The sequence below is a fragment of the Triturus cristatus genome, chromosome 1_1 (assembly GCF_964204655.1).
Source record: "Triturus cristatus chromosome 1_1, aTriCri1.1, whole genome shotgun sequence".
Lineage (NCBI taxonomy): Eukaryota > Metazoa > Chordata > Amphibia > Caudata > Salamandridae > Triturus > Triturus cristatus.
This window is the reverse complement of record NC_140579.1, coordinates 1,280,464,295-1,280,479,946: the sequence shown is the minus strand read 5'-3', so window position 1 is coordinate 1,280,479,946 and position 15,652 is coordinate 1,280,464,295. Positions and strand designations below refer to the sequence as shown.

The following is a 15,652-nucleotide window of genomic DNA, read 5'->3' as shown; positions in this document are numbered from 1 at the left end:
TCTCCCGCCCAAAGTGGGGGTCAGAACAAGTGGGGACCAGTTGCTGAAAGCAGCAAGTGGCCTGGGGAAGCTCACAAGGGCAGCAAGCCTTTGAAGCTTCCCCTTCGTGGACCCTGTCCGTCCTGGGGGAGGAGGCTTGGTACTTCATCCTAGGATGTGCGTTGTTTCAGGCCCCATCGAGCAGCAGGCTCGCGACCAAGGGGTCCAGATACATGTCTGGTGGTGGCAGCTGAAAGCAGCCACTCAGCCTGGACACTAGTGGTAGGTTAGTTTTCAGGGGGCATCTCTAAGATACCCTCTGTGTGCATTTTTTATTAAATCCCACACTGGCATCAGTGTGGGTTTAATGTGCTGAGAAGTGTGATACCAAACTTCAGTTTTCTGTGCAGCCATTAGGGTGCTGTGGCGTTTGTAATGACAAACTCCCAGCACCATATACTCTTAATGGCAGCACTGCACTTAGAATTTCTAAGAATGCACTTAGACACTGTAGGGGCACAGGGCTCATGCACCTGTACCCTCACCACTGTTATATTGCACCCAGCTAGAGGGGTGACTGATCTGTGCCAGGGCAGTGGGTTGTAGGCATGGCACACAGGGACCTATGCGATGTCGACTCTTCACTTTGTTCTGCACCAAAACACACAGCCTGCAAAGGCAGTGTGTGAGTGTAATTGTACAGGGCCTCTAGGGGTGGCACAATAAGTGCTGCATCCCTTAGAAGTCTTCCCTGGTCACAGTGCCCTGGGTACCTGTGGTACTATTTACCAGGGGCTGGTTCACTTGATGTTGTTCGGTTTGATGATGTTATAGTGTCTCTGAAAGAGCTGTTTGCAGTACTTAACAACGTTTAAGCATCTAAACATGAACCTTGAATGCCCTGGAATTTGAGCCCAATCTTGGGGCTCAACATGATGGAGGCAATGGCAGAGCGCCATGGTCACACGAAGGGAAGTAATGAAGAAACTTACAGAAGCAGGTGTAGTGGCTGTACTGTTGGCTTGTCTGTCATCACAATGCATCTACGGTTAAACTGTAGTGACAGCTGTGATTAGTGGTAGAGCACACACACGTTAAGGACGCACTCTGGGAACACCATGGGTAACGGGCTGGTAGACACCAGTGACCCTTGAAGTTAGCCACACTGGAGCTCTGATTATCTCATGAGCCATAATGGCTATCAATGCTCTGTGCTGCTGGTAGTTGAGTCCCTTCGTCACCACCAAATGCACTCCCCTCCGCTACACCTACAATTATTTGCACACTGCAGGCACCCATGTGGTAAATATTGGCTCTGAGGGGAGGAGCGTAGAGAGAAGTGATCAGTGCCATTTTGTGAGAGCACGCTATTCAGTACATCATACTCTTATCTGGTTCCATCCACCATACATTCTCCCGTTTTGAGTGTGGTACTATATGCAAGATGCAGGAATGGTGAGATTAGCTTGATTACTTTCAGGAAAACACCAGGAGATAAGATGGAGGTGTCGGAGCTCAGCAGAAATGAGCCTTAATCTTTCTTGCACCCAAGCCATGCCAGCCCCCTAAGTTTTAGAAAAGCCTTTTCTAAGTGTGTGGTTCTGCTTGGCTTTAGTGGTAAGTTTACTTTTCCTAGGTTCTGCAGCCTTCAGTGTGTCATTTTCTTAGATTTGATATGTCAATCAAATCTAATACCTTGTATTTTTCTGTCCAGCACCTCGTCTCCATTCACTACAATTGTATCACAAAAGCTTTGGAGAAAGCCTTAGCCTACTCCCAGCATCCCTTACAGCACAACAATGCCACAGGCATCAACGTTAATTATAGTTGTGGCACATAGAGACTGCAAATATATAGGTTTCAGTTTACTGTTTGTTTTTCTGGTATTAAAGTGTTCTTACCAATGAGACATTACATTTATTTTGTTACGCTCAATTGATTCTGAGCTGTATCATATCTCGGAGTAAGCCTTGACTGCTTGTCTTGCTACTCTGAGGGGGTTTGTGCTAAAAGCGAGTACTTGGGCTATTCAGATTAAATACAACACTGGTGGTAAAAAAACGTATTTCATTGGAATAGGGCAAAGCAAGCTCCCAGGCCACTACCACAGGGCCACAATATAAAGCCTCACAGTATATCTTACATTTAGTGTTATGGAAAGCTACAGCATGGGGCTGTACTTACATTCCAATTATTACTGTGTTGATATCGTACTAGGAAGAGCCACAGAGGAGTATGATTAAAAACTACTACATTATCTTACTTTTCAATACATGATACTTTATGAACAACATGTGAATCCTTATAAGAATCATGTTGCTAAAGAAATTAGTTACCTTTTTATAGATCTGTAGCATGGGGTGGACAAAATCCACACACATTCTGCGTGGGCGCTGTCAGAGATCGAAACATTTATGATGCGCAGAAAACGCACACATACATGATGGTATAAAAACAAGTCTGAGTATGGCACTGAGTGCCAAAGGATACATAGCGGCATCTCATTCACAAATCAGTATGACAACACTTTTGAGTACATAAATGGTGTACTCTTACTTATAGTTCTAACTATGCCACACCCAGCAAAATTATGTAAAGGAGCTAGTGAAAAGATATTTTCTAGAGTTGTCTCCATATCCAATTGTTTGTTATGTCTCCTATTCAAACCAGCTGAAGTAACATGGTTTTATAAGGAAGTGAATGATTTAAATTGTAGCGAACAGCAGTTTCCACAGTGTTTGCTGAAGTGTTATTGTGCCGTACAGATTGTCCTCCTCGAAAGTGCCCTGAATGTAGATTCAAAACACTGTACTAATTGTGAGTTATTTGTGATACCAAGTATTTGTTACCCCTCTCTGACCTCTTCATGACCACAGAGAGGACCATAAACACTACTCTGATAAACCTGCCACTTCCACTCATAGAAACTGTCATAAAGTAACCTAGTCCAGTATTGTTCTCTTGGTATAACTTTACCTGCACAAGTTAGTATTTTACATCAGATTCCTTAACCTGTCTGTATTAAAGGGGCTACTGGTTGTTTTGTGGTTCTTTATACAGCATCGGTTTCACAAGTTGTCAAAACTTTTCTATTTCCAGCAGGCAATGAGGAGACGGCGGCCAGAATGTTCCTTCGATATTAATAACATTGTCATCCCCATGTCTGTTGCTGCCACTACTCGTGTGGAGAAGCTACAGTATAAGGAGATCCTCACCCCAAGGTACTGTTTTGCTTAGTCATTGACTGCAGATGCTAATATGTAATCTTTGTTTTCCTAAGCGTTTCATCCGCTAAACCATTTAATAAATACAAGCAAATTTCCTTTGTACTGGCAGGACTCCAGATATTGAGCTTGACAGTGGTAAACACCTTTGTAAGATTTTTGAAAAGCCTACTAGAAGCGCCTGCTCATTCTATCAAAATCATGGTCCAAGACAAACTCACATGTTCTATTTACTATCTGAGTACAGCATAAAGAGAGAACCATGTCAAACCGGTTTAATTGGTAGATTGTTATGAATCCTTCCCTGAATTGATATTTGCCGTTGGATGTTGTAGATCAGTCACCAGCATCCTGGTGCATCATTATGTGTAACATTTGCTGCCAATGTTCATGGTTTTATAGACTTTTAGTGACCGTTATCATTGTCGCCTCATTCAGTGAGATTTCCTTTTTAGGTCTCGCCTGCGCCAGCGCATGCGCTGCTCTGCGAGACATTTAGTAACTGGGTTTTCAAAGTGCTACCAAAGGCTTTTCCCGGCCTCCAGCGTGCGGGAACGCGCACAGGAGCCACCTGGCTTTTGTAATGGTTAATTAAGCCTTACAATGCTCCTCCACCCCCACCCCCCTCTCTCTCTCTGCTCTCACTCCCCCCTCCCTTCTCTCCCTCCCTCTTAGCCAGCTTCATTTTCCTTCATGCTTTTGTGCTGAAAGTGTTACGTTTTGTTGTTGTTAAATAGAGTGCGCGCATTTTGCATTCACTCCCTCTCTCTCTGCTCTCACTCCCCCCTCCCTTACATGCACATATTTTTTTTACATGTAAACTGTTACTAAAAAAAAAAAAAAAGCAAACCTTACACATTAAATCCAAAGCATTGGATCATAGCTAGAAGCACTTACATTACAGGGGTAAATTCGCAAGTGTTAACCAAGAAACAGACAAGAGGCGCCACTAGGGCACAAGGCAGACAGAGCCATCCTGCTTGATTAATGGCTTGGAATCTCCACATGTTAGCAGTAAACAGCCCGAGGTGCCAGTAGAGCACAAGCCACACAGAGACATCATCCTTAATTGATGTTTCCCCTCAGAGGCCATGCAGTTTACGCTTAACTCCATACATTTCGTTCCATCAAAAGCCTGTACTTTTTAAACAATACAATCTTAAACAGTATTGGTAGCGTCATCAAATTGTATCTACATTAAGGTGGGCTTATTTCAGCATTTTAGACTATTTATCTCATAGTGGGGAGCACAGCCGATTTACATGTTTATTTCTAAAAATTGGGCAAATATTTATTAATCACACACAACGAAAAGCAATTTTTGCAGTTGATTTTTCAGTTATTTCGTCACTGATTTTAAACATCACGCACTCCACTACCTTATCGTCTCTCTCCTTCTCTCTAGCTTCCCTCTCTAATTCTCGCTGTACTTAAATAACTCTCCTCTTTTATTAATTTTGAGGCTTTCTTTCTCTCTCACACCTTTATCTGATTTGCTTTCTAAACCCTGAATTCACGCCCTTTTCTCTCTTGGTATCCCGCTCTACCCCTTTCAATATGTACACATTTTATTTCAAATTTTCTCTTGCTTTTTCTGTACACACTTTCACACTATTTCTTTCTATTTAAACGCTTTTATTTCTTCTTCTATCCTCTTTCCCTACACCGTTTTTCTCTCTGTACACTCTCTCTCTCTCTCTCTCTCTCTCTCTCTCTCTCTCTCTCTCTCCCTCCAACCTCTCCATTTGTTTCGCTCTCCTCTCTCGCTACACCCTTTATTCTACGTACGCATTTTCTCTATCTCGCTCCTCAGCACCACACCAGCAAGAGTCAGCACCACCACCGCTTAATTCAGCACCAGCACAGCATCAGTCTGCACCACTACAGCCTCATTGATCACCAGCAGAGCATCAGTCGGCACCAATTCTGCATTAATCCGCCCACACCTCTCCCACTGCACCTATGATATGCCCATTAATATGCACACAGATGTCATTCTGCACCAACACAGCCTCATTCATGCCACCACTGCATCACTCAACACCACTAGAGCATCACTCAGCACACCACATCATTAAACAGCACAACCACAACATCAGTTATTAACACTACAGCATCATTCATCACCAGCACAGCATCAGTCAGCACCAATACTGCATTCATCCACACACACCTCTCCCACTGCACCTATGATATGCCCCTTAAGGTGCACACAGATGTTATTCAGCACCGCATCATTCATATCACCACTGCATCACTCAATACCACTAGAGCAATACTCGGCACACCACAGCATCAAACAGCACCACCACAGCATCATTCTGCACCACTAGAGCCTCCAGGATCACCAGCAGAGCATCAGTCAGCACCAATTCTGCATTAATCCGCACACACCTCTCCCACTGCACCTATGCTATACCCATTAAGATGTACACAGATGTCATTCTGCACCAACACAGCATCATTCATACCACCACTGCATCACTCAAGACCACTAGTTGTATTTCTTGCATTTCGGTTCTGTTAGAAAGACTTGCAAAGAACAACGCACGCAAGCGTCGGCACATTTGGTGCTCTAAAACAGTGTTTCTTAAACCTTTGACTTCTGTGGGCCACTATAATCATTAATGGAATCCCAGAACGGCCTCTGAGTCATTATTGGAAGGAGTGGAAGCCCAGCCTTAGCAATTTCGATGATTTGCACCTCAAACCAGTACGCAAAATTAAAGAAGAAACTTTAAACAAACTATTACACATTTTAATTCATTAAGAAGTAGTTTATTATTAGGTTAGTATCTTATTTTCATAATTATTAAGCTTTCGTGGATAACCAGAGTAGGGGTTTCTGACACATAGACCACCCAAAATCACATGTTAAAGCATTGACCAGGACCTAAAACAAGAAAAACAAACATTGGCATAGCCAATAGGTCTCGCCTTTGGGACCTTATAAGTGTTTAGCCATGCAACAGTTGGTGGTGTTGCACCAAGGATATTATGCTGCATAACTAAATACTTATACGGTCCAGAAAACGAGACCTATTGGCTATGCCAATGCTTGTTTATTTTTTCATCTTGAGCATTGAAAGGTGCATTATACGTAGCTGTCTTTAAAACTTAATAAGAATTTTTAATGGCACCGGTAATCCTTGCTACAACTTTTTTCAGGAGAGTGATTTTTTTTTTTTTATTACTCTATACAACAACTTTAAGGCATACAAGTACACCCAAGTCCATCCATTCTCATTTTCCCTGCACAGACTCAAGGGCTTTCACTGCAGACTAACACATCCATAGCGCTTGACTTCTTTAATTGGTTTACTATTTCTATACTTTTTTCTCATTTTACTTCTGTGCTGCCGTTTACTCATAACGCAAACTCTTGCAGAATATTTCTTACCTTTTCATAATTTTCTTTTGAGAATTTCTATGCTTACTTGCTGGTCTCTTCTTTCCTGGAGTAACGTGTAACTAAATTATCCACTATAAGTATTTTAGTAGACCTTCTCTGCATTACCTTCAGACTTTGTCAAGTGAATGTAGAGTTGCAAATAATGACCGCAATAAAAAGTTCCCCTTGTTAGCATCTTTAAGACAGTGTCTCTCATTCTTCAGTATTGCTCCGGGTTTGTCTCAAATCGCAACTGTTGTCCATCTTGTACCTCTACCGAGCTCACTTTCCTGATGTTTGCGTCCGAACCAAATGTATTATCCCTCACCTGCCAGGAATTCTCTTGCATTATTTTGGAGTGTACTGAAGTACCAGTTTATTTGGCATCATGTCTTTCCCCTATAAACAATCTTGATTTACTAACCACAACTTCATTTGGAGTAAAGTGTGTTGCCCATTTCCTATGTTCAAACAGAAGATTTTTAGAGCACGATTTACAAGTTACGGATTGAATGTTGTACCTGTCACCTGTGTCACAAAATTGGAACCCCACCTTGTAATGTAGCTTATTGCTAATAAGTTACCTGTTAGTGTATTGTTAGGTCTTGCATTGGTAGGACAAGTGTAAACAATGTGAGTATATCCAGTTAAGTCGGGACATTCCTGATGTATCAAATTCTATTAGAATGCCACCATACAGCAAGCTTTTTCCTTTTATTTTAGCAGTGCTGTATCGCTGTTGCTCCTTCAGCTTTTCATACAGGGGTGGCAATGGGCACTCTAAGCGTTGCATGTCTTAGATTTTTTGCGTATGCGTAAGCTTATGTAATGCAAAGTCACTTCTTCTGCCATCTATGCCCTTGCCATCATCCACCTTTGATGGCCCTTCCTTTATGCTTGCACCTACTGCAGCCTTGGTCAAGTTTGTCAAAATTCTAGGTCAGAAAGTTGCAATGTTTGTATCCCAAAAATGTTGTCTAGCAAACAAAAGAAATCGGTTGCCTAAACCACATAAACCGATTTAAGTGATTTTACTTTAACAAAGTGTGAGGCACTACAGCGCATCAGCTGTTTATGATGTACTTACCATGCCAAAGTCTGATTGGCCAACAGTGCCTTGAGCCACAATGCAGTGATTTCAATGATTGACGGTAGTAAGGAAGCTTGCCAACTATGGACACAACAGCTTCTCAGACATGAAATACTGAAAGTCTGGAGAGAATTTCCAATTTGCTTGAGAGATTCCTCCATGTTTTATAACATTAGTTTTTGATTGTAAGGAAGTGGGTTTCTGTTGCAGTAACCCCCCACTTTTTGCCTGATAACTTATGCGCTGTTCCTTGGTGTGCCCTGGGCTCCTGCCAATCAGGTGCCCAGGGCCTGTGTTCCTTTCCTAAAAACTGCCTAACAGCCAAAACCCATTTGGCATCTCTGGTCACATGTCAGCTCCTAGTTAATGGTACCCTAGGTACCCAGGGCCTTGTGACCAGAGAAGGCCCCTAAGGGCAGCAGCACTTATTGTGCCACCCTTAGATGCCCTGTACCCTGACATACACACACTGCCTTTGCAGGCTGAGTGTCTTGGTGCAGAACAAAACAAAGAGTCGACATGGCACACATCCCTGTGTGCCATGCCCACAGCACACACTGCCCTGGCATACCTCAGTCACCCCTCTAGTCGGGTGCCCAATGCCAGTGGTGTGGGCACAGGTGCATGAGCCCTGTGCCCCTACAGTACCCAGGTCCATTCCTGGGCACTGTAAGTGCAGTGCTGCCATTAAGAGTATATGTTGCTGGGAGGTCGTCAACACGAACTTCACAGCACCATGATGGCTACACTGAAGACTGAGACGTTTGGTATCAAACTTCTCAGCACAGTAAACCCACACTGATGCCAGTGTGGGATTTACTGTAAGATGCACGACAGAGGGCAACTTAGAGTTGCCCCCTGAACCTAACCTACAATCCACGTCTTGTCTGTGGGGCTGCCTAGGCTGCCACACAGCAGACATGTTGCTGGACCCCTGGGTAGACAGCCATCCGCTCTCCTGGACCTGCAACAATGCACATCCTGGGCGAGGTGCTAGGTCTCCTCCCCAAGGATGGGCAGGGGAAGCTTCAAAGGCATGCCGCCTTTGTGAGCTTCTCCAGGCCACTTGCTGTACTCAGCAACTGGCATCTACTGGTTCTGACCCCCACTCTGGTGGGAAGACTGGCCGGAAATCCCAAGGAAGGAGAGGGGGTGTGCCAGCCTCTGCCATCCCCACCCCTCAGGTGGGGGAGGCGAGGTGAAGCACATCTCCGGGCTCTCGCCATCTTGAAGATGGGGAGCACTGCCCAATCAGGACTAGGCTACTGCCCCCCTCCCACAGGAGAGTGGCAGGATAAGGGGTGTACCCACCCCAGGGAAGGGACCCATTGGTCCCTGCCCTTTACCTACCTGTAACGCCCCTAAATTTAGTATTTAGGGGTACCCTGAGCCTTCCTTCCTCAGATCCAGATTCCGAAACAAAGAACAAGGAACAAGAAGACCTGCCGTGCAGCTGCTAACAAGAGGAAGACACCAACTGATGTGGCCCTAGTCCTACCGGCCTGTCGGCCCTCGAACCTGCTCCTGCTAAACCCCGGCATCTCCAGTGGTCAGCAACCTCACAAACCCCAGAGGACCTGACTGCCTTGTGACTCTAACTACCTGGGACTCCCACGAGCAGTGGTACTGCTCAAAGCAAGTAACTGATCCCAGGTATCAGCCAGGAGCCACGAACCCTGCACACTCTGCACCCACCAAGCCTGGCCTGTGCTTGAGTGAACAAAGACCACGGGGAAGTCACCCCGGCGACTGACGCCGAATCCAGCACCCAAGGACCCACCTTGACGCTCCTGACGACACCTGCAGGCTCAGAACCAGGGACCCCTCCAACCGCGACAAGCAGAGGGTAAGATTTCACGAACCTAAAAGGCACTCCGGCGCCCTGCGGCCCCCTGTGCCAAACTCCTGAGTGCCTACCTATCCTCTAACCACCCAACTTACCTCTTGAAGTGGTGGACGCCCCTGAAGAATCTTCGCCCCGAGCTTGCAGCCTTTGTTTGTCCTTGAGCTTCTCCATTGAAATCCATTGAGCGCCAGACGGCTCAAAAGCACCCTGCACCCAGCCGCCCGAGTGTCCCTGGCAGTGCAACCTCTACTCTAATCTACTTCCCCATTTGCCCTGAGCAAGTGACCAGGAGCCCAGATCCCACAGTCGCGTGGCCTGCTAGCCAGCAGCCACCAACCAAAGGCCCCCTGCCTCCCATAGGATAACATTGGGCCTAACTCACTCTGCACTTGGCTGCCCCTGTGCCGCTGAGGGTGTAACAACTGTACTTACCTGACCCTGGGAGACCCCAGAGTCTATGCCCAGAACCTTAACTCTGCTAGTTGAGTACTTACCCAAAAGCCGATAACTCACTTTTCTTCCATCGGGTAACATTGACTGGTTTCACTTGGAAATTCTTTTGTGTTGAGTTTTGAAACTTTAAAATGTTCATCTAAAATCAGCCGAATAACGAAAACGAATTTACTCACCTGTTATCAGGAGAGAGCCCAGTGCTGGATCTTGGTGCCCAGCACTGACTCAGAAAAGTAATTACAACTGTACTTACCTATAACTTGATTTTCCTTCCATAGGATAACATTGCCTGGTTTTCACCAGAAATTCTTCTGTCGATTTTGCAAACTTACAAATATTCGTTAAAAATCGCCTGTATAACAAAAACACATTCTTTCAACTGTTTACAGGAGATGCCCCAGGGCTGGATCCAGGATCCAACACTGAGTTATTAAAAGTAACCATAACCCCACTTACCAGCTAAGTGAATTTCCTCCCATAGGATAACATTGGTGATTCTATGTGAAAAAGTTTGTCAACTTTTAAAATACAATAATATTCCTTAAAAATCATAACTGTAACCAAAATGTTTTTACTCAACTGTTTACAGGAGATGTTTCAGGACTGAATCTAGGATCCAGTCCTGTGGTAAGAAAAGTAATCCAAAAAGTAATCTATTGCATTTAACTAGAAATTCCCATTGAGCTCAATGTATAATTGTGTTTGAAATTGTGTTGCCTATTTCAACAACTGTATATATTGCATTCAAAAGTCTATTGCCTATTGAAAGTATTTATCTAAAGCATCTCATTCTGAGAAAGTGTATTTTGATACCTATTGTTGGTTCTAAAATAAAACAAGCATATATTTTTATATACAAACCATTGGCCTAGAGTTCAGTTATTGAGTGTGTGAGACCATTTGCTGACTGAGTGTGTGCAACAGATGCTTTACACTGTCCTCCGATACTGCCTTACTGCTCGACCAAGATACCACTTTAGAGAGTAAGGTTATATCTAACTTTAGCCTCTGCCAAACCTCTGGGGACTGTGGACTTTCTTACATTGATACCCTAAGAAAACTTGGGGGGAGTCCTTTACAAACACCGAAGAGGTTCATGTACAGACGTGATGTATGGGGAGTCTGGTTAGAGTGAAAGTGGGTATGGAAAACGCATTTCATTAGCCTGTTAAAAAAAGTAAAGATGTTTTCATATTTTGGTGGAAGCTCATAACATTCACATTGGAAACTTGGGTCTGTCCTACACATCGGTCAACTGAATCAGTGGCTTCAGTCGGTTGCCCTTGCTGTTAGCAGTTTAATAAAATAGTGGGGTTTAAAAAGATGGTCCTGCTCAGGATTCCTAGCTGCTATCGGTTCTACATCAGTGTATCTAGATATATTTGTACACCTTTACACAATGAATGCTCAAGGATTAGTCCAAAGGAAGGCCTTAGAATACGTTCTCAAACTGTAAGTTGCCACCTGTACATAATAGAGATCAGGCACAGTCAGCTGTTAGATTGATTTTGCCCCATGTTATAATTTCAGGGTTTCAAGTACTGTTTCTCCAGTTCTGTGGAAATTCTCAAACTGTCAACGGTGGTGCCAATGAGGCAGTAGTACATAGACTTTGCTGTTAACATTGTCACAATCTCTCAGGAAGGCTGATCAGGCATTGCCATTTTCCCTTCACAACCGTTAGTGATTGGTGCTATATGTGTCTGGTTTGTCTATCCTATCCACTTCCTGTGAAGATTGTGAGAGCTTGACAAAAAACTGTCCAGTAAACGCCCAAGAAATGAAATGGGCCAAGATTAATGTGCCTCCTCACCATATCTGACCACATTTTTAATTTTGGTTGCTTCAGAGTCAAATCCTCCTGCTTGTTGGCTCATTTAAATTGCTTTGTGTATTCCGTGAGGCTGCACAGCAGGACATTCCATACTAATCCCCACAATCAATTGAAATCTTTAGGTTTCAAACTTCATCAATGCTTCAGAAAGTGTTCTGAGGCGAAGAAGCAAAGATAGTGTTAAAAAGATGCGATTTTTGTTAGTGTAGAGCATGTGCAATTAAATTTCCCTTTCTGCCAGAAAGAATATCTTGGGACTCTTTAAACAGAATATACATTGTTGGTTTGTTCGGTTGATCGGACAAATGCTGGCTGATACAAATAATTGTATCTAACATCTCGTGCATGGCTTTTGACAAGTAGTGCCTCCCTGACCTTGTATGTATATGGTACTTCTGTTGTGTTAACCTATCCTAAAAGCAGTGGAGCATTCTACACTCCCAAAAATCAGCCTAAAGTCAACAAGTGAGAAGTGAGTCTTCAACTCTTTCCTAAGACCTGTTGAGTTGTATTTTCTTTTTATTCTTCTTAGTCTGCAGATTGATGGTGCCCCGGCTGCAGGTGTGCCAAGAACCACCTGAAATGATGAGCTTGTCTGCCAGATAACTGGGGTGCTGGTCGTGATGGCTCTTTAAATGATGAAGCCGGTTTTGAAGATGGTGCAGGCCAGCGATAGTAGCCAATGGAGGTCCAATAGAATGGATATGATTCCGTCAGACCCTGGATGAAACGTGCTGTGGTGTGTACGATTCCCCAAGGGTGCCAATGTGGAGTCAGAGAGGCTATAGAGCAGATTGTTACCACCAACCAGATGCAAGAGTATGGGGGCTTGAACAGCAGTTCTGAAGACACTTTGTAGATGTAGGAAGCTGGGTTTCTGTTGAAGTAACGTCCCCCCTCCCACTTTTTACCAGACTACTGATGCACTTTCACTTGATATGCCATGGGTCACTGCCAATCAGGTTCCCAGGGCCTGTGTTCTTTCTCCAAAACTGTACCTGGCCTATCTCTGGCCACATGGCAGTCCCTTGTAAAAGGTACCATGTGTACCAAGGGCACTGTGGCCAGGGAAGGCCACTAAGGGCTGCAGCAATTATTGTGCCACTCCCAGAGTCCCTGTACCTTTACACAAACACACTGCCATTGCAGGCTGCGTGTTTTAGTGGAGAGCAAAGTGAAGTTGACATGGCACACATCCCTGTGTGCCATGCCCACAACCCACTGCCCTGGCATAGAACAGTCACCCCTCTAGCTGGGTGCACTATGCCAGTGGTGAGGGTACAGGTGCATGAGCCCTGTACCCCTACAGTGTCTTAAGTCAATTCTTAGACATTGTAAGTGCAGTGCTGCCGTAAGGAGTATATGGTGCTGGGTGTTTGTCATTACGAACTCCACAGTACCATAATGGCTACACTTAAAACTGAAGTTTGGTATCAAACTTCTCAGCACATTAAACCCACACTGATGATAGTGTGGGATTTAATAAAAAATGCACTCAGAAGGCGTCTTAGAGATGCCCCCTGATAAGCGACCAGCCTCTGGTGGGTTCCCTGACTGGTACGTACCAGCCAGCCACCACAAGACATGTTTCTAGACCCCTGGGGTGGGGAGCCTTATCTCCCCGAGCCCAGGAACAAAGTCTTTCCTGGGAGGAGGTGGTCACTTCTCCACAGGCCAGGAAGAGCCATCTGTGGAAGGGGGGCTTCAAAAGTCTTGCAGCCTTTGTGATGCGACCCCCAGCCTCTCCTGCTACCAGGAGCAGGCCCTCCTTCCCGTCTCCCCTCCTTTTTGGCAGGAAGACAGGCAGGAAAAATCAGCCAGCCCAAAAGGTGTGCACCCCTTTGCCAACCCCACCCCTCAGGTGGGGAAGGCGAGGTGAAGCCCACGCTTCAATGCCCGCCATCTTGCAGTTGGCAGGCACTCCCCAATCATGATTAGGGATTGTGCTCACTCCCCCATGTGGGGTGAGCACAGCAAGGGTGTACTCACCCTAAGGTGAGTAGCCCATTGGCTACTGACCCGAGACCCCTAAAACTCCCCCTGAATACATTATTTAGGGGGCAGCCCTGAACCAAGAAAGCAGACAAGAAACCAGAAGAAGAAAAGGACTGAACCGCCGTGCCTAACCTAACAAGAGGAGGACGCCTACTGACTTGTCCCCAGCCCTAACGGCCTGTCCCCACCTCAGACCTGCAGAAGCAAAACCTCGGTGTGTCCTGAAGCCAGCAGCCTCAAGTACCTAGAGGACCTGCCCTGCCTTCAAAAGAAAATACTGTCTCCTGTGAACACCGGATTTGTTCACCACAGCCCCCAGCTCCGAGAGTCTGCACCCGACGCCCACAGCCCTCGTTAGAGTGGCCTAACACCAAGAGTAGGTCTCCCCGGCGATCCTGACCCGAGATCCGGTGAACCCAGACCTGCCTCAAACCGGAAGGTCACCCTGACCGCGACCTCGAGTTGGTAAGAAGATCCGACCCTAAAAGTCACCCCTGCACCTGATGCCCCACGGCCTTGGGTGACCCAACTGACGGTGCCTAACCAACATCCCAACTTACCTCTCCAAGTGGGGGTTGCACCCAGAAGACTGCCGTCCCCAAGCCTGCTGTGTATTTGCAATCCGGAGACTCCCCGTTGAAAGCTACAGGGAGCCCGACGCCAAAACAGCACTTTGCACCCGGCCGCCCCAGTGCAGCTGAGGGTGCACCGCTTATGCTGGCTTGAACCCCCATTTGCCTTGAGCTTAAGTCCAGGAGCTTTGCTCCCACAACCCAGTGGCCTACTCGTCAGCAGCCACCAACTGGAGACCCCCTATCCCCCTTTGAATAACATTGGGCCTCAGCACTGCCCTAGTGCCGCTGAGGGTGTAACAAGAGTGCATCCTTGACCCTGGGGGATCCCTGAGTCTATCCACAGAATACCAACTCCCACAACCGAATACTTAGCTTTGTACCGATAACCCTATTTTCATCCATAGTATAACATTGACTGTTTATCTGTGAAAAGTTTCTAAGTGTGGAGTTGGCAAATCTATGAAACCCTGTAAAACTGTAACTAAATAACAAAAAAAGCTTTTACTTACCTGTTTACTGGAAATGTCCCAGTGCAGTATCCAGGTATACTGTACTGTGTATGAAAAGTCATTTGTAAAGTAATCTACTTGACATTCTACTAAAAAACCAATGCAAAGTATATGTACAGTATATCAAAAGTATTGCATTGCTAGTAGCTCTACTGTAATCAAATCAAAGTGGATATACAATTGCAATTCAAACTGTTTACAAACTGCATTACTGCTGTAAAGTATTTATTGCTTACCTGTGCCAGACTTGCTTGGTTCTAGAAAATAAATTAACTAAAACAATATTTTTATACAAAACCAATTGGTCTGAAGTTCAGTCTTTGAGGGTGTGATATAATTTGCTGATTGTGTACAACAAATGCTTAACCCTGCCCTCTAATAAAGCCTTACTGCTCGCGCACACTACCACAAATGGAGAGTAAGGTGCTATCTATCTTTACCTCTGCCTACCTTTGGGGTTCCACTGGACTCTGTGCACACTTTACCTCACTTTGGTATAGTATGTTCGAGGCATATGAGCTGCAGATTACACACTGTGCATAGATCGCCATCTGGTGATGGGCCCGGATGTTGCAGTTGTTTTTTCTTTTGGAAAGTCTTTGGAAGTCACGAGGTATGTGACTCCTCCTTTGGATCATATTGTGCATGGGCTTCGGCTCCATCCTCAGATTGTTTTTTTCCGCCATCGGGCTCGGATGTGTTCTTCGCGCTTCATTTCGGAACCGTTCCAGTTTTCCTGTTAGGCGCGCAATCCTC

At 45.2% G+C, this 15,652-nt stretch overlaps 1 protein-coding gene across 12 annotated transcripts in view; it reads left to right on the top strand.

Moving 5' to 3' along the window:
• LOC146871964 (KAT8 regulatory NSL complex subunit 1-like) overlaps nucleotides 1–15,652 on the top strand; it is a 1,874,485-nt gene that overhangs the window by 1,519,196 nt on the left and 339,637 nt on the right. For 9 of the 12 annotated variants that reach the window (XM_085652531.1, XM_085652516.1, XM_085652497.1 and 6 more), the window contains exon 11: nucleotides 3,079–3,200. In XM_085652531.1, the coding sequence (XP_085508657.1) occupies nucleotides 3,079–3,200 (122 nt within the window). The remainder of the gene's footprint in view (nucleotides 1–3,078; nucleotides 3,201–15,652) is intronic. The other 3 variants (XM_085652540.1, XM_085652525.1, XM_085652487.1) reach the window with 1 other exon arrangement.